The sequence below is a fragment of the Pseudophryne corroboree genome, chromosome 5 (genome assembly GCF_028390025.1).
Source record: "Pseudophryne corroboree isolate aPseCor3 chromosome 5, aPseCor3.hap2, whole genome shotgun sequence".
Lineage (NCBI taxonomy): Eukaryota > Metazoa > Chordata > Amphibia > Anura > Myobatrachidae > Pseudophryne > Pseudophryne corroboree.
The window spans coordinates 253,045,539-253,068,939 of NC_086448.1; the positions used below are offsets into that span (position 1 = coordinate 253,045,539).

The 23,401-nt window shown below is 45.1% G+C and overlaps 1 protein-coding gene across 7 annotated transcripts in view; it reads right to left on the minus strand.

The window, feature by feature from the left end:
- SLC4A7 (solute carrier family 4 member 7) overlaps nt 1-23,401 on the minus strand; it is a 310,436-nt gene that overhangs the window by 113,029 nt on the left and 174,006 nt on the right. For 2 of the 7 annotated variants that reach the window (XM_063922266.1, XM_063922265.1), the window contains exons 6-7: nt 13,495-13,683; nt 722-1,042 (exon numbers count right to left, since the gene is read on the minus strand). In XM_063922266.1, the coding sequence (XP_063778336.1) occupies nt 722-1,042; nt 13,495-13,683 (510 nt within the window). The remainder of the gene's footprint in view (nt 1-721; nt 1,043-13,494; nt 13,684-23,401) is intronic. The other 5 variants (XM_063922271.1, XM_063922270.1, XM_063922268.1 and 2 more) reach the window with 3 other exon arrangements.

A 23,401-nucleotide genomic window follows, 5' to 3' on the forward strand; every position in this document is an offset into this window, starting at 1 on the left:
AACAAACACCATAGAAGACAAGGCTAAGAAAAGGACACTCAGGGTACTGCAAGCAATACGCACAAACTACATTTACTTAAGTCCTGTTTCTTTTATATGCCCAATGTTATGGGGAGTTTTGCCACATTTAGTCACCTTCCAAAATTCAGAACTGTGTAGATGTCATGCATGGGTGAGCATCATACAGTAGCACTGCTGTAATAATTAACATGTGGAAGTAAGCATGTCCCTAGCCCTAAATAGAACACTTTCAAAGGTTAGGACAAGGTGTAAAATATGTTGTGATGCAAGACTTCCCACAAATCTCCCTGCAGTACTGCCCGGTAACTGTGTAGAAGAGGATTATGGGACTTGCAGCCTGCCAGAAGATGCAGCTGTCAAAATACATGTTAAACTAAACAAGGGTAACAGTACCAAAGTTAATTTTGTATCCACTATTTCACATCTAACTGTTGGTGCAGGCCAAACAGACAGGTCCAATTGATATGCAATGAAATAATGAGTGGCCCCAAAATGCTTTAGAAGGAAGGCTTTGCTTAATGATTGCACTGCAGATGGAAATATGCATGCACACTGAAGCAATCTGGTCAGTCATAGTAAATAAATGATGCCAATTACTTATGCTTAAACAATCAATGTGCTCAAAAGCATTCCAGTGTGAGTGATTCAGCTGCAGGGTGCATCACACAGGGAGAGGAGCAATAGTTGCCTGGATCAATACCACCATGGTCTTCCTTCCTTAAGTCCATGATTTCCTCAATGTCAGCATCTTCCTCTGGTGGATGAATTATTACAGTGGGGATAACATCGCCAGTAAATGACTGTGTCTCTGGCACCCACTGCTCACTCTGCTGAGAACTTGAAGACTGCAGCCAACTGAGTTTAGGGCTGGTGGGTGGCGTGTTTTGGGGGGATGGTACAGGGGTTGTACGCCTGGAGCCAGCTGGGGTTCCAACTCTCGAGGGAGGAAGAAGGTAATTGAGGAGAAGGGAGAGGCGAGATTCAGCTCGCAATGAGTTACGGGAGGCAGAAAGGCCTTCCCCTGAGGTAAAACAAGAAAAAGAATAAAACAAAAACAGTGTTTTTTGTTCCGTCTCTCATAAGTCAAACTCTTATTTTTACATACTGCCACATTTTTAATCAAACACTCCACGCACAGGCTTATTAAGACAGACATGCACGATGAGGATAAATATGATACAGATGACAGACAGGTTCTGAAAATAAGGATTATATACTCATATGCATATTTACCAAATGTAGGTGTGTTAGCAATGGAAAATAATTCAAGCTAAATGCCTGCTATGAAAATGTGTGTTCAACAGTTGATAAACTACAATAGGAGCTAGAAACTAGTCATTTAAATATACATTCAGTACTGAAACATTCTGTAATAGACAAAATAGGTGATTGATTTTTAAAGGGAAGCTTACATTCAATTTTACACATAAATTTAATTAATTCTCCTTGGCTCTATCTACCGCTACCCCTTGGACTTTCATAATTTTAAAGTAAAAAAAATGTAAACACTCATGAGACCTACTGTAGGACCTGATTTATGAGGCAGAGAGAAATAGAGAAAGAGAGAGATTGTATGGGGAGAGAGATTATATGTACAGAGAGAGAGAGAGAGAGAGAGAGAGAGAGAGAGAGAGAGAGAGAGAGAGAGAGAGAGAGAACAGTCTTGGAAACACTAATTTGTAATCCTCTCTCACAACTACAATGCCCTGATTTTGCAGTTCTATTATAACATTTAAATAAAGTACACATTTTACCCTAGTGCTAGGATTTCCCACTCTTTACTATTAGATTTGAGATGATACAAATGGAGTTTGCATAGATAAATTAAAAGCATCACGGTGCATTTGTAAAGCTTGTTAATGCTCAAGGTTAATAATCAATTATCCCAAATCCATCTCTGTGCAGTCACTGAATTGACATTGTTCCCTAGGTCATTGCCATTAGTACAGGAGAACAATCTAATATTAAATGAGAGCCGTTCTGCTACCATAGAGGCATGTATTCAATGAGCTCTGAATTAGCAATTAGCAATAGATGTGAGAAAAAAATACAATGTAATTGTCTGAATATACAAGTATTTTCTATTATTTACAGTCTATTGAGTGAATATAAAAGGAAAGCTTTTTTTTTTTATGTCGACATAGACAATACTTCCTCTCTTTGAAATAAAAAACAAATTATTAAAGACTTTCAAAGTTACATTTTTATTACCTTCCCCAGCCAAGGAGGCCACATAATAGAGTTCTTTTAAAATAATATGATTTAATATGGCTTAATGTGTCTGTGCCTTTCTTATAGAATCTCACAGCTAGGAAGGGTCTGCAAGTAAATTTATAGATTAGTTAAGAAACCGTAACTAAAAAATAAATTGTTATAGAATGTAGAAACATAGGCAACCATGTTAAGTAGACTAATGTCCGAAAAGGGTGGTATTCATGTGACCGCCGGTCAGCTGACCGACAGTCACATGACCTCCTCCACCATCCCGATGGCTCGCTATCCCGACGGTCGGCATGCCGACCAACAGGGACTATTTCCACTCGTGGGTGTCCACGACACCCATAGAGTGGGAATAGAACCCGTGGCGACCGCAGGTCGCCACCGAGCCCGCAAGGGGCTTGCTGCACTCGCCCCTCCCCGCCGGGATCCCGGCGTCGGTATGCTGCCGGGATCCCGGCGTCAGTAAGCTGACCGGCAGTCTCCTGACCGCCGGTCAGCCGTACTACACCCGTCAGAACACAATGCTTTTCTGATCATTATGAAATGTGTATAGCCGTGTAATGCTCACTAGGTTATGTGTACGGGTGGTCTTCAGTATGCCGACCGACGGGATCCCGGCGCACATTATACCGGCGCCGGAATCCCGACAGCCGGCATACCGACACTTATTCTCCCTCGTGGGGGTCCAAGACCCCCCTGGAGGGAGAATAAAATAGCGTGGCGCGTGCCCATAGCGTGGCAAGCGCAGCGAGCCCGCAAGGGGCTCATTTGCGCTCGCCACACTGTCGGTAAGCCGGCGGTCGGGCTCCCGGCGCCGGTATGCTGGTCGCCGGGAGCCCGACCGCCGGCATACCATATTGAACCCACGTGTACAGCCATGTAATGCTCAGTATGAGATGAGTACAGCCATGTAATGCTCACTATGAGATGTGCAGGCGTGTCACAGAATTGGGGGTTTAAAGTGTTCAGGCATGTCAGAAAATGGGGGTTTGGGATGTGCAGCCATGTCAGGGAATGGGGGGTTTGGGATGTGCAGCCATGTCAGGGAATGCGGGGTTTGGGATGTGCAGGCATGTCAGAGAATGGGGGTTCTGGGATGTGCAGGCATGTCAGAGAATGGGGGTTCTGGGATGTGCAGGCATGTCAGAGAATGGGGGTTCTGGGATGTGCAGGCATGTCAGGAAATGGGGGTTCTGGGATGTGCAGGTATGTCAGGAAATGGGGGTTTGGGATGTGCAGGCATGTCAGGAAATGGAGAGTGGGGATGTGCAGGCATGTCAGGGAATGGGGGGTTTGGGATGTGCAGCCATTTCAGGGAATGGGGAGTTTGGGATGCGCAGGCATGTCAGAGAATGGGGGTTTGGGATGTGCAGCCATGTCAGGGAATGGGGGTTTGGGATGTTCAGCCATGTCAGGGAATTGAGGGTGGGAATGTGCAGGCATGTCAGGGAATGGGGGGTTTGGGATGGGCAGCCATGTCAGGGAATGGGGGTTTGGGATGTGCAGCCATGTCAGGGAATTGAGGGTTGGAATGTGCAGGCATGTCAGGGAATGGATGGTGGGGATGTGCAGGTATGTCAGGGAATGGAGGGTTGGGATGTGCAGGCATGTCAGGGAATGGGGGTTTGGGATGTCCAGGCATGTCAAGGACAGGGGGTTTGGGATGTGCAGGCATGTCAGGGAATGGGGGGTTTGGGATGCGCAGGCATGTCAGGGACAGGGGGATTGGAATGTGCAGGCATGTCAGGGAATGGGGGGTTGGGATGTGCAGGCATGTCAGGGACAGGGGGTTTGGAATGTGCAGGCATGTCAGGGAATGGGGGGTTGGGATGTGCAGGCATGTCAGGGAATGGGGATTTGGACTGTGCAGCCATGTCAGGGAATTGGGATTTGGAATGTGCAGACATGTCAGGGAATGGAGGGTTGGGATGTGCAGGCATGTCAGGTAATGGGGGTCTGGGATGTGCAGGCATGTCAGGGAATGGGGGTTTTGGGATGTGCAGGCATGTCAGGTAATGGGGGTCTGGGATGTGCAGGCATGTTATGTCAGGGAAGGGTATGGGACTCAGGGTCGACACCAATTAGGTCGACACCCATTGGTCAACAGTGGCTAGGTCGACACTATAAATAGGTCGACATGAAAAAAGGTCGACATGAGTTGATTTTTTTTGGTGTCCTTTTCTCAGTCAAGTGACCAGGAACCCCAATTAGTGCACCGTGTCTCCTTGCATGGCTCACGCTGCGGGCAAGGTGCCTCGCTCCACTACTGCTGCGCTCGGCACAGGGTACTGTTCCCAATCGTAGTCCATGTGGATCGTAAAGTATGAAAAAGTCCCCCCCAAAAAGTTAAAAGCTCATGTCGACCTTTTTTGCATGTCGACCTTGTTCATGCCGGCCTAATGTCCGTGTCGACCTATTTCTAGTGTCGACCTAGACACTGTCGACAAATGGGTGTCGAACTAATTGGTATCGACCCAGAGTCCGGATACCGTCAGGGAATGGGGGTTTGGAATGTGTAGGCATGTCAGGGAATGAGGGTTTGGAATGTGTAGGCATGTCGGGGAATGGGGGTTTGGAATGTGTAGGCATGTCAGGGAATGGGGGTTTGGAATGTGTAGGCATGTCAGGGAATGGGGGTTTGGAATGTGTAGGCATGTCAGGGAATGAGGGTTTGGAATGTGTAGGCATGTCAGCGAATGGGGGTTTGGAATGTGTAGGCATGTCAGGGAATGAGGGTTTGGAATGTGTAGGCATGTCAGGGAATGGGGGTTTGGAATGTGTAGGCATGTCAGGGAATGGGGGTTTGGAATGTGTAGGCATGTCAGGGAATGAGGGTTTGGAATGTGTAAGCATGTCAGGGAACGAGGGGTTGGGAAGTGCAGGCATGTCAGGAAATGGGTGGTTTGGAGTCTGCAGGCATGTCAGAGAATGGGGGGTTTAATTTGCAGGTGTAGGTATCATAGGTATGTACCTTGTATTCAGATTTATTCTACGTTGAATTCCCATTGTTCCCTTGAAAATCAAAAATTTTGGCCCTCATTCAGGTTGGATCATAATTTAGTAAAAATCGCAAATTAGTGAATTTTGTTAAACAGCGCATGCACATCAGTCGCTGTGCGTGATTTTTCAGATTCCGGTCACATTCTGACAGGATGTGACTTGAAGCGGCGGTTTTGCAGTGGCATGGCTGTGAAAACTGGGGCAGGTTTGGAGCGTTTTTAGGGCAACCACGTGATGTCACACGAAGTTGCTGCGCCCCGAAAAATGGTGGCTGCCTAGCTGCATATGCAGGGGGTCATCCTTAATTCTTACCTCAGTGATGCAATCACAGTTGTTTTGCGATTGTATCACTGGACGCCAATCAGAATACTGGGCGGCCTTGCCTTGCGGCCCTCAGCATGCTACAGAAGCAGTTGCAGAGTCTGCTTTTTAGCATGATCTGCAACTCTTACTGAATAGGGTCCTTAATTTCAATCTACAGCCCCTGTCATCTGTGTGGAGTTTGTATGCTCTCTCAATGTTTATATGAGATTCCTCTGGGTGCTTCAATTTCCCTTTGCACTCCAAAAATATACTGCAAGCCTATATGCTGCTGACCATAAAATAACCCTAGTGAATAGATGTGTCCAGTTTTGTTGTTGCCAGCGCTCCATTCTGTAGTGTTGTGTGCGGTAGTGGGAGCGTGCGTACAGCCCATAGACTAACACGGAGCTGGCGTCTGCACCAGGTTGCGGGGTTAGCGCTATGCCGCGATGCGTGCTGGGATACGCTGCCTCCTACAGCAACATCAATTCCCCTTTCATATAGTATAGTTTTTGTTTATACAGGTTGAGTATCCCTTATCCAAAATGCTTGGGACCAGAGGTATTTTGGATAACGGATTTTTCCGTATTTTGGAATAATTGCATACCATAATGAGATATCATGGTGATGGGACCTAAATCTAAGCACAGAATGCATTTATGTTTCATATACACCTGATACACACAGCCTGAAGGTCATTTTAACCAATATTTTTAATAACTTTGTGCATTAAACAAAGTGTGTCTACATTCACACAATTCATTTATGTTTCATGTACACCTTATACACACAGCCTGAAGGTCATGTAATACAATATTTTAAATAACTTTGTGTATTAAACAAAGTTTGTGTACACTGAGCCATCAAAAAACAAAGGTTTCACTATCTCACTCTCACTCAAAAAAGTCCGTATTTTGGAATATTCCGTATTTCAGAATATTTGGATATGGGATACTCAACCTGTATATAGAATTTTGTGAGGTGGTGGGGATGGAGTTTTTCTTCCTCCTATCTGACCTACTATGAGCCGTTTTTTAATCTGAGTGAACTCTTTGGCAGCCTGTTCGGCCCACTTTGGATCTTTATATCTTGTCATCCAACTAATTTTGTCATAAATGACTTCCTCAGGGGTGTTGCAATGCTGTATGTATTAATCCCCGAAGGACTTCAGATAATTATATGCCTCCAAACTAACCACATTTGTAGTGCAGTCCTGAATATCACCTGTTAGTAACTGGTTATCTACTCTGACTGGGAGTTTAAATCCACCAGGAAGATTCAGGATGGTAAAACGGTAAACTATTAGCATAGAATCAAAATGTCTGTATATAAGCGAGACCGTTTTAAATGTGAGTTGTTAGCTGTATTTGGGTGAACTCAAGTTGAAAAAAAGTCTCAAGTAGGTCAGATAGGAGGAATAAAAGCTCCACCCTCATCACCTCACAACATTCTACATAATAGGGACAAAAAAAATATATGAAAGGGAAAGTCAAAATCTTTCTCTCTGACTTTGTCCACTATCAAGTGAATGAATAGAAGAGAACTCTAAGTCAAATCAGTATTTGGCGTGACCACCCTTTGCCTTCAAAACATCATTAATTCTTCTAGGTACACTTGCACACAATTTTGAAGGAACTCTGCAGAGAGGTTGTTCCAAAACGGGATGCGGTCAAGAGCCCAGCAGTCAGAATACCGAGACCGGGATCCCGATCGGCACAATCCTGACATATTCTCCCTCTGTGGGTGTCCACGACACCCATAGAGGGAGAATAAATTAGTGTGGCGAGCGCAGCGAGGCACCGTGCCCGCAGAGCGGCAAGTGCTCGCCCCCATCGGGATTGTGCCGGTCGGGATCCCGGTGTCGGTATTCCGACCGCCGGGATCTCGTACGGATTCCATTCCAAACTTCTTGGAGAACTAACCACAGATCTTCTGTGGATGTATGTTTTCTCAGATCCTTCTGTCTCTTCATGTAATCCCAGACAGACTCAACGATGTTGAGGTCAGGGGCCTAATTCAGAGTTGATTGCAGCAGCAACTTTGTTAGCAACGCTAATAACTGGATATGGTATAAAGCATTTTTTAATATACACTTAAAAATAGTTGCAACATAATAAACAGTTAAAGGGGGTAATTCCAAGTTGATTGCAGCAGGAATTCTGTTAGCAATTGGGCAAAACCATGTGCACTGCAGGGGGGGCAGATATAACATGTGCAGAGAGAGTTAGATTTGGGTGGGGTGTGTTCAATCTGCAATCTAATTTGCAGTGTAAAAATAAAGCAGCCAGTATTTACCCTGCACAGAAATAAAATAACCCACCCAAATCTAACTCTCTCTGCAAATGTTATATCTGCCACACCTGCAGTGCACATGGTTTTGCCCAACTGCTAAAAAATTTCCTGCTGCGATCAACTTGGAATTACCCCCATAATTAAAATTATAAGGCAAGCACAGCAAATTGATTAGGATATTACCACATATGGAAGCTGGCCGTTTTCATATAAATATTGTCCATGGAGTTATGCCGCAGCCCTGAGGGTGTATTCAAACGCTATCGATTGATTATCCACATGGAGTTAGAAAAAGACCTTTATATGCTTGAATCCGGACAGAAGTTAGTCCTATTGAAAGCTCCGGTCTTATATACCTTTGGATGGTAGCAGGTTCCCCTTTTTGGATGGTTGCAGGCTTCTAGGCATAATTCCAGGTATAGAGGGATATCTAATAATGTCCAGCTCCTCTGGACCAACGCGTTTCGCTGTACCAACAGCTTTATCATACCATCCACAAAGGTGTATAAGACCAGAGCTTTCAATAGGACTAAATTCTGTCCTGAATCAAGCATATAAAGGTCTTTTTCTAACTCCATGTGGATAATCAATCGATAGCTTTTGAATACACCCCCAGGACAGTGGCATATCTCCATGGACAATATTTATATGAAAACGTCCAGCTTCCATATGTGGTAATATCCCAATCAATTTGCTGTGCTTGCCCTATAATTTTAATTATAACTGTTTATTATGTTGCAACTATTTTTAAGTGTATATTAAAAAATGCTTTATACCATATCCAGTTATTAGCGCTGTATATATTCTCTAGTCGATCGTATCCTAGGGACTAACTATCCCTATATCAGCAGCTTAAAGTTTAAGCATCTCATTTCATTGGGCCTATTACCGTGGTAGTTTTTTTCTTGCAAATTTGTTGGCAATCGGGCAAAAACATGGGCACTGCAGGGGGGGGGGGGGGGGGCTGATATATACATGTGCAGAGAGAGATAGATTTGGGTGTGGTGTTTTCAAACTGAAATCTAAATTGCAGTGTAAAAATAAAGCAGACAGTATTTACCCTGCACAGGAACAAAATAACCCACCCAAATCTAACTCTCTCTGCAAATGTTATATCTGCCACACCTGCAGTGCACATGGGGGGTAATTCAGAGTTGATCGCAGCAGCAAGTTTGTTAGCAAATGGGGAAAACCATGTGCACTGCAGGGGAGGCAGATATAACATTTGCAGAGAGAATCAAGATTTGGGTGGGTTATTTCGTTTCTGTGCAGGGTAAATACGGGCTGCTTTATTTTAACACTGCAATTTAGATTTCAGTTTGAACACACCCCACCCAAATCTAACTCTCTCTGCACATGTTATATCTCTCCCCCTGCAGTGCACATGGTTTTGCCCAACTGCTAACAAACTTGCTGCTGCGATCGTTCTTAATGACATTGGCTGTATGTTTGGGGCTGCAGAATAAATTTGGAACCAATTCGACACCCCCCTGATAGTATTGCATGATGGATAAGTACCTGCCTGTATATGTCAACCTCTGCACAGTAGTGTGTGTGTGTGTGTGTGTGTGTGTGTGTGTGTGTGTGTGTGTGTGTATATATATATATATATATATATATAGATAGAGATAGATATATATATATATATCTATATAGTAATGTAGCAGACAATAGGTGCGGCACTCATATACTCTTGTTGTAAACCTCCGGTGCCTTCCACCCAGGGGGGATACCCCAGTATCAACAAGCAACAAATGAGGCGGCACTCAGAGGCTAGTGAAAAAATCTTTGTATTGGCAAAAAGGTTAACGTTTCGGGGACGTGCTCCCCTTCCTCAGAACAACTTGCAAATGTGACAAAAAACATTTAAATACACCTAACTTACCCCAAAGCCTCCCACCAGCGGCGTCCTCCCTCGGCACGTCGCCCGCGGCTCCAGTCTGTCATTTCCGGCTTCCGGCGGCGGAGAGGTGATGACGCGACGGAGCTCCGAGCGGTAGTCATGGCAACACAAAGCCTGGCTTACGCTTAGCTCCCGCGTTTACTTGAGAGGGACCCCACAGAGGCCTATAAACAAGAATTGATCAAGCTGTTGGGTTCAGCAAAGGATAAGGGCATTATTGGACTTGTGATTCATGATAAGTTGCTTACTGAGCACCCCATCACCCCCATTCTATACACTATTCCCAAGGTGCACAAGGATGCCCAGAAACCCCCGGGCAGGCCCATTGTGTCAGCGCGCGGGTTCCTGTGCGAACCCTTGGCCATTTATTTGGACTCTTATTTGCAACCATGTGTGCAGCAGACTTTTACGCATTTGAAAGATTCCAGTATGTTACTAAAAAGATTTCTTACTGTGGATAGAGTCCCTGAGGGCATGGTTTTGGCCACATTGGATGTGGCCAGTTAATACACCTGTATTCCCCATGACGCAGGGTTACAGGCTGTAAAAAGGCTATTGGTTGGGAATACCACATATGTTGGGCCTGATGTAGAATTTTTTCTTGATTTACTTGATTTTACACTATCACACAACTATTTCATGTTTGACGGTAAATTCTATAGACAACTGACTGGTTGTGCGATGGGGTCCTCAGTGGCCCCATCTTACGCCAATACGTTTATGTGGGATGTGGAACGTAGCTTGTTTTTTGAAAAGCCAGAAATTGCAGATCAGATATTCTTGTACTATAGATATATTGATGACCTGCTGGTCATGTGGAAGGGTACAGAGGGACAACTAGAAGATATCATCTTGTCCCACAATAGTTCATCTAGTCCCATTAAATTAACCATGACCATGAGTAGAGAAGAAATATGTTTTTTGGATATCCATATCAGGATACAGGCTGGTAAGATCAGCACCAAGCTATATTCCAAACCAACTGACCGTAATACTCTCTTACGACACGACAGTTTTCATCCTGTCCCTACCAGAAAAGGTCTGCCCTACTCCCAGTTTTTAAGGGTGTGTAGGGTTAATAGCGAGAGTAATATAAGAGACAACCAGCTAGATGACATGGAAGAGAAATTCAAACAGAGAGGGTATCCTAGCAATTTGTTAGCCACGGCACGGAGGAAGGCCCTGCTTAAAGACAGATGTGATTTACTTAATCCTCGGATAGTACAGAAGGCCAACAATGCCATCACATGGGTCAACGAGTTCAATTCTGTTAGCACTAGGACCACCAGTGCAGCTAAAAAACTGTGGCCCATTGTGTCGTCTGACTTAGATCTCCCTAATTTACATAAAAAAAGAATAATGCCCAGCTATACGAGGGGGCGTAACATACAGGATTTTGTAGTTAGAACTGACATCACAAATTTCAAGAGTACACCCACACATTTCCTTACTAGAAAGAATGGGTGCTATAAATGTCTTGGATGCACCACGTGCACGTTCATGTCACCTGGGGATTCCATCACGCACCCCTACTCAGGTAAAAGGTTTCCTATCAAGTGGCCCCTGACATGCAGCACTAAGTTTGTAGTGTATGTGATTATGTGCCCGTGTGGCACTTATTATGTTGGTAAGACCGAGTGCCAATTTAAAATTCGGATGGCACAACACAGGCAGGCAATACGCAATGCCTTGAATTCAGGGGTGGCAGAACAACCGGTTGCCAGGCATTTTCATAACATGGCGATGCTTAGACATAGGGTCATTGACCATGTCCCCGAGTCCAGTAGAGGAGGGGACAGGGGGAGAAAATTGATGCAACTTGAATCCAAGTGGATTTTTAAATTACAGACGCTCCGTCCGAAAGGACTGAATGACACACTGGGCCTTGTTCATTTCTTATGATGGGCATTAAACCTGCAGTATATGATTCGGTTAATACCTGAGTGGGGATACAGTAGTGTAGTTTATATATATGTCAAATGATGACGCAGAGAAGGGTCGTGCCTAGACACATGATAGAGGTCCTTGTTTAGCACTGCAGCAAAAAATTCTACAGATAAATTTTTATGAAAGAATTTAAAAAAATTTTTTTTAATGAAACTTAGAGTTATGATTTTTTGTTAAACACAGTGTGACAGAGCACACCTGCTATGGAGGTTTTTGCTGAGTGCACTGTTTATGCACATTATTCTGCAACACTTGTAGGCTATTTAGGGCATGGTGTCCGATGGTTACCTTGTCCGAGAAAGATTGTTTACATATTTATACTGTTCACATTGTTTATGTTGCACATTTTATCAAATTGAACACATCTATTCATACATTTAGTGTTTGCAATGCTGTGTATGTACCATCATGGTTTTTATGTGTAATTGCATGAAACATTTTTGTGTGTCTATAAAGTTTTTTTGTTTGTTTATTTTTAGCGTCTCCTTGACAACAGAGCCGGGTCCCGGGACGTCACATCCACCCGACGTCTTGGTAGTTGGTGAGAACGCGGGAGCTAAGCGTAAGCCAGGCTTTGTGTTGCCATGACAACCGCTCGGAGCTCCGTCGCGTCATCACCTCTCCGCCGCCGGAAGCCGGAAATGACAGACTGGAGCCGCGGGCGACGTGCCGAGGGAGGACGCCGCTGGTGGGAGGCTTTGGGGTAAGTTAGGTGTATTTAAATGTTTTTTGTCACATTTGCAAGTTGTTCTGAGGAAGGGGAGCACGTCCCTGAAACGTTAACCTTTTTGCCAATACAAAGATTTTTTCACTAGCCTCTGAGTGCCGCCTCATTTGTTGCTTGTATATATATATATATATATATATATATATATATATATATACATACACACACATACATACATATATATATATATATATATATATATATATATATATATAGAGACATAGATAGAGTTCCTGGCTGCCTGTTGGTCCTGAACATGTTAATTCTGTGTCCTGTCCTGACAACGTCCCCACGTTGGTTAGAATGTCTAAAAAAAATTTAAATACATTTCACAGATTTTATTCTGTGTAAGTATGGAGTTGTGTTGTGGAGGGCACCTGAGAAGAACATAGGTTTGGAGAGGGCTGAGTGCCGGATATTATGTGTAGATTTTATATATATATATAATATAATATAATATAATATAATATCTCTCATATACTGGGCACATACTTCCAGCCAGAAGGTGTTTGGGTTATGGGAGCATGCATTTTTATGTTGCTTCTATCACAATTACTTCACAGTCGCTCAGAGTCCACGGACAAAGTCAGATATGTTCCATTTGCAGCACTCCGAAAATGACAGTTGGTTAGAAACTCATTAATTAGCAGTAAGTAAATGACACATTGAATTAAAACATTTTCAAAATAAGACAATTAAAAATGTGAAAGAATAACAAGGGAAAGATGAAAGCAGCAGCCAAATTATATAAGCAAATTAAAGCAGATTGATAATCAAAGTGTAAGCTCCATTTTTTGCTATGGCAGATTAATTAAAAATATGCAATCTAATACACTGCACAGACACTGTTGAAACAATCCCTCTGAAAATTGATTTTGGCAGGAAATTTGTTTGCTTGGCAGATGAAAGGGTTGTAGCAGATGAAGACATGCTAATTATGGAAGCAGTTCAGCATAATCATCATTTAAAGACAAAGTTTAGCAAAGACAGAAAGGTGGGCTGCTGCTTTAGAGGAAAAAGAAGCCATTTTCTGTAATAGCGAAATAGGTTACAATAAGCTGCTTGTGACAACTTATCTCACCGTTTCGTTCAAGCAAGTGAGGATCAGAATGTTTCTTGCCTATGTCAGCGAAGGACCGCACTAGTGGGATACGGTTACTTAGCTTCTTCTCATTCTGGTGGTGATGCCTTTTTAATAGAGCTTCTCTGACTATTTCCCTCATCGAATCATCCAGCTGGCCTGATGCAGTCATGTTGTCCAACACCATATCTGCGGAGAATGGGTTTCCAAAGTTAGTTGCACTTTACCAATACACATACAGATAACTAACCTATGGTAACTTCCTAGTGACCAGTTCTGACATCTAGAGGCCAGGCAAAGAAGGCCCTTCAAGAGTTGTCTTCAAGAATTATTTTCATTTCTTAGTTCAGGCATTCCCTCCTGCACCTGTTACCAAATACACAGCTTAATCTTTTAACAATCCTGTACTTCAACTACCTAGTTGCATTTATCTTAATTACCTGTCCATCCTCTTTATTAGCCAATCAGATCATTTCCTTGTTCACAACATATCCAATCAAAGACTGTCCACATGACATAAGTGAAATTACATTGTCAGTCTGTGACCAACCCTTAAGGACAGAGGTGCCAGTGACATTGGCATCTCATGATGTGAGGGAGTAATAAAAGTAAAATAAGGGTAGTGATGAGAGACTCCAACCACACTGATGCAGGAGGATTGTGGTGTAAAATTAACCTCTCGACCTTTTCCACCCTCGATTTGGGTGGAAAAGGTCTTCCACCCAAATCGATTATCTAGTGACTAACCTGGGATAGGATGTAAGGCTGCTCTCTGAAAACAGAATCAAAAGGTAGAGAAGACAATAGCACAGGCCTAGGGCATAACAATCAACACCTGCCCCTACTTAAATAAATACATTGCTTAAAGGCACAGAATAGATAAAAATATATTTGGTAAAAATTGCAGGAGGGTGTGCACATGCAAATATAGGCCCTTGACATTGGGTAATCCTATGAATACACTATTTTGTGTGAACACGGATATAGAACCAGACTACACCTTGTAACATGTGGAGAACCCCATGAAGAATATGGTGGTTGACAAACATTAAGTCGTTTTTCGGAAATCAAACAGCAATAGAACAGATGCAAATACAAAATGTATACATTAAAAGCAAACTTTATACATTTTTTCCTAACTGGCACCTTAAGATGCTTTATAAAAAGTCTATGGGGTAGATGTACTAAGCCTTGCAGAGTGGTAAATTAGAGAGAGATTAGCGGCTGGTTTAAAAAGCCTTGGATGGAGATAACATGGACAGAGATAAAGTACCAACCAACCAGCTCCTGTCATTTTTTAAACACAGCCTGTAACACGGCAGTTAGGAGCCGATTGGCTGGTACTTTCTCTCCATGCACTCTCTCTCTCTCCAAATCTTAGTAAATAGACCCCAAAGTACCAGCCAATCAGGTTCTAACTGCTATGTTAGAGGTTGTGTTGAAAAAACAACAACAACCCAGTAAAGTTCTGATTGGCTGGTACTTTATCTCCGTCCACTTTATCTCTCTCAAAGGATTAGTACATGGACCACTTAATCTCTCTCCAATTTACCACTATACAAGGTTTAGTACATCACCCTTTTCATGTAAAAAAAAAATGTAGAAACCTGACAGAGGTGGGTTAAGTTCCTAGTGTTAAGCGAGCTTTGCTTAAACAACATTGCTTTTTGGATGAGTACTGTCTTAACAAATTTGACAGATTACAACATTTAGTGAAACCAGTGAAAAGGGCTACAAATCTCGCAGCGTAAAAGTTGCTTGTCTTAGGTCAACAGTTACAGGTGCAATGCTGAAGGCTGAGTAACACAGCAAATAAACAGCACACCCTTACTGAACATGCCCAGGCAGTACTAGTCACCATATCATATGCCTATTACACTGAGGAAATATTCTAAATATATTGTAATTATTATGGTTGATTTCTAAGGCATCACAAAATACTAAATATGTTAAAAAAATAAGATTTTACTCACCGGTAAATCTATTTCTCGTAGTCCGTAGTGGATGCTGGGGACTCCGTAAGGACCACAGGGGGATAGACGGGCTCCGCAGGAGACTGGGCACTCTATAAGAAAGATTTGGTACTATCTGGTGTGCACTGGCTCCTCCCTCTAAGACCCTCCTCCAGACCTCAGTTAGGATACTGTGCCCGGAAGAGCTGACACAATAAGGAAGGATTTTGAATCCCGGGTAAGACTCATACCAGCCACACCAATCACACCGTATAACTCGTGATACTATACCCAGTTAACAGTATGAATATAACTGAGCCTCTCAACAGATGGCTCAACAATAACCCTTTAGTTAGGCAATAACTATATGCAAGTATTGCAGACAATCCGCACTTGGGATGGGCGCCCAGCATCCACTACGGACTACGAGAAATAGATTTACCGGTGAGTAAAATCTTATTTTCTCTGACGTCCTAGTGGATGCTGGGGACTCCGTAAGGACCATGGGGATTATACCAAAGCTCCCAAACGGGCGGGAGAGTGCGGATGACTCTGCAGCACCGAATGAGAGAACTCAAGGTCCTCCTCAGCCAGAGTATCAAATTTGTAGAATTTAGCAAACGTGTTTGCCCCTGACCAAGTTGCAGCTCGGCAAAGTTGTAAAGCCGAGACCCCTCGGGCAGCCGCCCAAGATGAGCCCACTTTCCTCGTGGAATGGGCTTTCACTGATTTAGGATGCGGCAATCCAGCCGCAGAATGCGCCAGCTGAATTGTGCTACAAATCCAGCGAGGAATAGTCTGCTTAGAAGCAGGAGCACCCATCATGTTGGGTGCATACAGGACAAAAAGCGAGTCAGTCTTCCTGACTCCAGCCGTCCTGGAAACAAAGTTTCAAGGCCCTGACTACATCCAGTAACTTGGAATCCTCCAAGTCCCTAGTAGCCGCAGGCACCACAATAGGTTGGTTCAAGTGAAAAGCAGATACCACCTTAGGGAGAAACTGGGGACGAGTCCTCAATTCTGCCCTATCCATATGAAAAATCAGATAAGGGCTTTTACAAGACAAAGCCGCCAATTCTGACACACGCCTGGCCGAAGCCAAGGCCAACAACATGACCACTTTCCACGTGAGATATTTCAGATCCACAGTTTTAAGTGGTTCAAACCAATGTGATTTTAGGAAACTCAACACCACATTGAGATCCCAAGGTGCCACGGGAGGCACAAAAGGGGGCTGAATATGAAGCACTCCCTTTACAAAAGTCTGAACTTCAGGCAGTGAAGCCAGTTCTTTCTGGAAGAAAATCGACAGGGCCGAAATCTGGACCTTAATGGAACCCAATTTTAGGCCCATAGTCACTCCCGACTGTAGGAAGTGTAGAAAGCGACCCAGCTGAAATTCCTCTGTTGGGGCCTTCCTGGCCTCACACCACGCAACATATTTTCGCCAAATACGGTGATAATGGTTCGCGGTTACTTCTTTCCTGGCTTTTATCAGCTTAGGAATGACTTCCTCCGGAATGCCCTTTTCCTTTAGGATCCAGAATTCAACCGCCATGCCGTCAAACGCAGCCGCGGTAAGTCTTGGAACAGACAGGGCCCCTGCTGCAGCAGATCCTGTCTGAGCGGTAGAGGCCATAGGTCCTCTGATATCATTTCTTGAAGTTCCGGGTACCAAGCTCTTCTTGGCCAATCCGGAACCACAAGTATCGTTCTTACTCCTCGCCTTCTTATTATTCTCAGTACCTTTGGTATGAGAGGCAGAGGAGGGAACACATAAACCGACTGGTACACCCACGGTGTCACTAGAGCGTCCACAGCTATCGCCTGAGGGTCCCTTGACCTGGCGCAATATCTCCTTAGCTTTTTGTTGAGGCGGGACGCCATCATGTCCACCTGTGGCCTTTCCCAACGGTTTACCAACAGTAGGAAGACTTCTGGATGAAGTCCCCACTCTCCCGGGTGTAGGTCGTGTCTGCTGAGGAAGTCTGCTTCCCAGTTGTCCACTCCCGGAATGAACACTGCTGACAGTGCTAGTACGTGATTTTCCGCCCATCGGAGAATCCTTGTGGCTTCTGCCATTGCCATCCTGCTTCTTGTGCCGCCCTGTCGGTTCACATGGGCGACTGCCGTGATGTTGTCTGACTGGATCAGTACCGGCTGGTTTTGAAGCAGGGGTCTTGCCTGACTTAGGGCATTGTAAATGGCCCTTAGTTCCAGAATATTTATGTGTAGGGAAGTCTCCTGACTTGACCATAGTCCTTGGAAGTTTCTTCCCTGTGTGACTGCTCCCCAGCCTCGAAGGCTGGCATCCGTGGTCACCAGGACCCAGTCCTGTATGCCGAATCTGCGGCCCTCTAGATGATGAGCACTCTGCAGCCACCACAGTAGAGACACCCTGGTCCTTGGAAACAGGGTTATCAGTTGATGCATCAGAAGATGCGATCCCGACCACTTATCCAAGAGGTCCCACTGGAAGGTCCTCGCATGGAACCTGCCGAATGGAATTGCTTCGTAGGAAGCCACCATTTTTCCCAGGACTCGTCTGCAGTGATGCACCGATACCCGTTTTGGTTTTAGGAGGTCTCTGACTAGAGATGACAGCTCCTTGGCTTTCTCCTGCGGGAGAAACACTTTTTTCAGTTCTGTGTCCAAAATCATCCCCAGGAACAGTAAGCGAGTGGAAGGAACCAGTTGTGACTTTGGAATGTTTAGAATCCAGCCATGCTGTTGCAGCACTTCCCGAGATAGTGCTACTCCGACCAGTAACTGCTCCCTGGACCTCGCCTTTATAAGGAGATCGTCCAAGTACGGGATAATTAAAACTCCCTTTTTTCGAAGGAGTATCATCATTTCTGCCATTACTTTGGTAAACACCCTCGGTGCCGTGGACAGTCCAAACGGTAGTGTCTGGAATTGGTAATGGCAATCCTGTACCACAAATAAAATGGGTCTCACCGAACCGTCTGGTTTCGGTACCACAAACAGTGTGGAATAGTAGCCCCGGCCTTGTTGAAGTAGGGGTACCTTGACTATCACCTGCTGGGAATACAGCTTGTGAATGGCCTCTAGCACAGCCTCCCTGCCCGATGGAGTCGTCGGTAAGGCTGATTTGAGGAAACGGCGGGGGGGAGGCGCCTCGAATTCCAGCTTGTACCCCTGAGATACTACTTGAAGGATCCAGGGATCCACCTGTGAGCGAGCCCACTGATCGCTGAAATTCTTGAGGCGGCCCCCCACCATACCTGGCTCCGCCTGTGGAGCCCCACCGTCATGCGGCGGATTTGGAAGAAGCGGGGGAGGACTTTTGGTCCTGGGAACCTGCTGTGTGTTGCAGCTTTTTCCCCCTTCCTCTGCCTCTAGACAGAAAGGACCCGCCTTTTCCCCGCCTGATTTTCTGGGGTCGAAAGGACTGTACTTGGTAATACGGTGCTTTCTTAGGTTGTGAGGGTACATGGGGCAAAAATGCAGACTTCCCAGCTGTTGCTGTGGAAACAAGGTCTGAGAGACCGTCCCCGAATAACTCCTCACCCTTATAAGGCAAAACTTCCATGTGCCTTTTAGAGTCTGCATCTCCTGTCCACTGCCGAGTCCATAAGCCTCTCCTAGCAGAAATGGACAAAGCACTTATTCTAGATGCCAGCCGGCAGATCTCCCTCTGTGCATCTCTCATGTATAAGACTGAGTCTTTTATATGCTCTATGGTTAGCAATATAGTGTCTCTGTCTAGGGTGTCAATATTTTCCGACAGGGAATCTGACCAAGCAGCAGCAGCACTGCACATCCAGGCTGAAGCAATAGCTGGTCTCCGTATAACACCAGTGTGTGTGTATATAGATTTTAGGATAGCCTCCTGCTTTCTATCAGCAGGTTCCTTTAGGGCGGCCGTATCCGGAGACGGTAGTGCCACCTTTTTAGACAAACGTGTGAGCGCTTTATCCACCCTAGGGGGAGTTTCCCAACGTGACCTATCCTCTGGCGAGAAAGGGAACGCCATTAGTAATTTTTTTGAAATCACCAATTTTTTATCGGGGAAAGCCCACGCTTCTTCACACACCTCATTCAATTCCTCAGATGGGGGAAAAACTATTGGTAGTTTTTTCTCCCCAAACACAATACCCTTTTTTTGAGGTACCTGGGTTTATATCAGCAAGGTGTAACACCTCTTTCATTGCCTCAATCATGCCACAAATGGCCCTAGTGGACATTAAATTTGACTCATCGTCGTCGACACTTGCATCAGTATCCGTGTCGACATCTGTGTCTGCCATCTGAGGTAGTGGTCGTTTCAGGGCCCCTGACGGCCTTTGAATCGTCTGGGCAGGCACGAGCTGAGAAGCCGGCTGTCCCGCATTTGGCATGTCGTCAAATTTTTTATGTAAGGAGTCGACACTTGCACGTAATTCCTTCCATAAATCCATCCACTCAGGTGTCTGCCCCGCAGGGGGTGACATCACATTTATAGGCATCTGCTCCGCCTCCACATAAGTCTCCTCATCAAACATGTCGACACAGCCGTACCGACACACCGCACACACACACAGGGAATGCTCTTAAAGGAGACAGGACCCCACAAAAGCCCTTTGGGGAGACAGAGAGAGAGTATGCCAGCACACACCAGAGCGCTATAATAATACAGGGACTAACTGAATTATGACCCTTTATAGCTGCTTATTGTATTAAACTGCGCCCAAATTTAGTGCCCCCCTCTCTTTTTTACCCTTTCTGTTGTAGACTGCAGGGGAGAGTCAGGGAGCTTCCTTCCAGCGGAACTGTGAGGGAATAATGGCGCCAGTGTGCTGAGGGAGATGGCACCGCCCCTTTTTCGGCGGCCTTTTCTCCCGCTTTTTTCTGTATTCTGGCAGGGGTAATTACCACATATATAGCCTCTGGGGCTATATATTGTGGTTATTTTGCCAGCCAAGGAGATATTATTGCTGCTCAGGGCGCCCCCCCCCCCAGCGCCCTGCACCCTCAGTGACCGGAGTGTGAAGTGTGTATGAGGAGCAATGGCGCACAGCTGCAGTGCTGTGCGCTACCTTGGTGAAGACTGAAGTCTTCTGCCGCCGATTTTCCGGACCATCTTCATGCTTCTGGCTCTGTTAGGGGGACGGCGGCGCGGCTCCGGGAACGAACACCAAGGATGAGCCCTGCGGTCGATCCCTCTGGAGCTAATGGTGTCCAGTAGCCTAAGAAGCCCAAGCTAGCTGCAAGCAGGTAGGTTCGCTTCTTCTCCCCTTAGTCCCTCGATGCAGTGAGCCTGTTGCCAGCAGGTCTCACTGTAAAATAAAAAACCTAATTTAAACTTTCTTCCTAGAAGCTCAGGAGAGCTCCTAGTGTGCAACCAGCTCGGGCCGGGCACAGAAATCTAACTGAGGTCTGGAGGAGGGGCATAGAGGGAGGAGCCAGTGCACACCAGATAGTACCAAATCTTTCTTATAGAGTGCCCAGTCTCCTGCGGAGCCCGTCTATCCCCCTGTGGTCCTTACGGAGTCCCCAGCATCCACTAGGACGTCAGAGAAAGAAAGCATAATACTGCTTGAGATCTAAAATTTAACCCAATCTTAAGAAAGAACTGTTTTAAATATTAGTGGTGACAGTACGTTTCTAGATAGTGCTGGTAGTGAGGCTTGAGGTCTGAATGAGAAGATCCTGCACGAAAGGTTTGAAATGAGCTGCATGCCCTAATAATTATGTCCCTCATAAAAAATATAAAATACTGTAGTTGTTACCTGTAACAATCACCAGTCAACTATTTTATTTTTGAGCCGTTCCATTGTAACTGATGCAACATTTTGAGTTATAATTTGTATAGGCGTCACCACATTTTATGGGAACTATGGATGTACAAAAGTACAGCTGCTACAATCATGACCTTTAAAAACCCTAAAATGACCTTACACTGTAGAATTGCGGCCTTGCCTTTGATATAAAATAAATTGTTATAAAAGTAAAAAGGTAAAAGTGGAGGATCAAATCCTCTCTAAGAAGAAGTATCCACTAATGTGTACGTTCTTAATACGTCCGGAGTCCGTTGTATGGTAGTACCATCAGCTAAAAGGATGCAAAATCTCGGTTCACAGTTAAAGTCAGAGTAGTGCTGCGGCTGTGTAGGATAGTGCCATCAGCTGAATACAATGTAGTACGGTAGTGCAGTCAGCTGGATACAATGTACTGTAAAAATCAGTTCACAGTAAAGATTATGGCTGGGCACTTACAAATCTTCACCCATGTACGGGGTCCGGCTGTCTTAAGCATAAGTGTCCGGGTTCTGATCAGTGTGTGTTACAGCGGTGTCTTTCCCCACAGGCGCCTGTATATTCTGACCTATTTATTTATTAACAGTAATTTATATAGTGCACACATATTCAGCAGCACTTTACAGAGAATATTTGCCCATTCACATCAGTCCCTGCTCCAATGCTAACCATTACACCATCCATCCAGCGTCTTCCAGAGCATCACAGTTTCCGGCAATGAGGCGGTAGGGGGGGCATGACCAACGCGTTTCACTTAGCATTGCAATGCCGTGCTTAGTCAGGGACTGTTCTGCGACACGTCAGTGAAAAGCATTGGACCCCCCCCCCCCCCCCCCACCCACCCCCCACCGCCTATGATATCAGTTATCATATACATTGATATTAAGTATTCTACTTTATTTAGATTATTTCATCTAATACAGCCGCAATAATAGAATTTTAATTACCTACTGGTAAATCCTTTTCTCGTAGTCCGTAGGGGATACTGGGAATCCATTTAGTACCATGGGGAATAGAAGGGTCCACTAGGAGCCTTGGGCACTTTAAGAATTTGATAGTGTGTGCTGCCTCCTCCTTCTTTGTCCCTCCTACCAGACTCATTCTAGGAAATTGTGCCCGAGGAGACGGACATACTTTGAGAGAAGGACAGATAAGGAAAGTGGTGAGATTACGAACCAGCACACACAGAACAAGAGGAAAGCCATGCTAACCAAACTTGAAACCATGAACAGCAACAGCTGAACCAACTAGAATACTTAACTAAGTAACAGTGCAGGAAGAATGAAGCACCGGGCGGGCGCCCAGTATCCAGGTAATTATAATCCTATTTTCTCTTACGTCCTTGGGGATACTGGGAATCTATTTAGTACCATGGGGAAGTACTAAAGCTCCCAAACTAGGTGGGAGAGTGCTGAGGCTCCTGTAGAACTAACTGACCAAACTGAAGGTCCTCAAAGGCCAAAGTATCGAACATGTAAAACTTTGCAAACATGTTCGAACCTGACCAAGTAGCTGCTCTGTAGAGCTGTAAAGCCGAGACACCCCGGGCAGCCAGCCTAGAAGAATCCACCGACCTAGTAGAGTGGGCCTGTACAGATTTTGGAACCGGCAATCCTGGCGTTAAATAAGCTTGCTGGATAGTGAGCCTGATCCAGCGTGCAATAGACTGCTTTGAAGCAGGACACCCAATTTCATTGGGATGACAGAGAACGAACAGAGCGGGTCATTCCGAGTTGTTCGCTCGTTATTTTTTTCTCGCAACGGAGCGATTAGTCGCTAATGCGCATGCGCAATGTCCGCAGTGCGACTGCGCCAAGTAAATTTGCTATGCAGTTAGGTATTTTACTCACGGCATTACAAGGTTTTTTCTTCGTTCTGGTGATCGGAGTGTGATTGACAGGAAGTGGGTGTTTCTGGGCGGAAACTGGCCGTTTTATGGGTGTGTGCGAAAAAACGCTACCGTTTCTGGGAAAAACGCGGGAGTGGCTGGAGAAACGGAGGAGTGTCTGGGCGAACGCTGGGTGTGTTTGTGACGTCAAACCAGGAACGAAACTGACTGAACTGATCGCAGATGCCGAGTAAGTCTGGAGCTACTCAGAAACTGCTAAGAAGTGTCTATTCGCAATTCTGCTAATCTTTCGTTCGCAATTTTGATAAGCCAAGATTCACTCCCAGCTAAAAGCAGCTTGCGTGCGA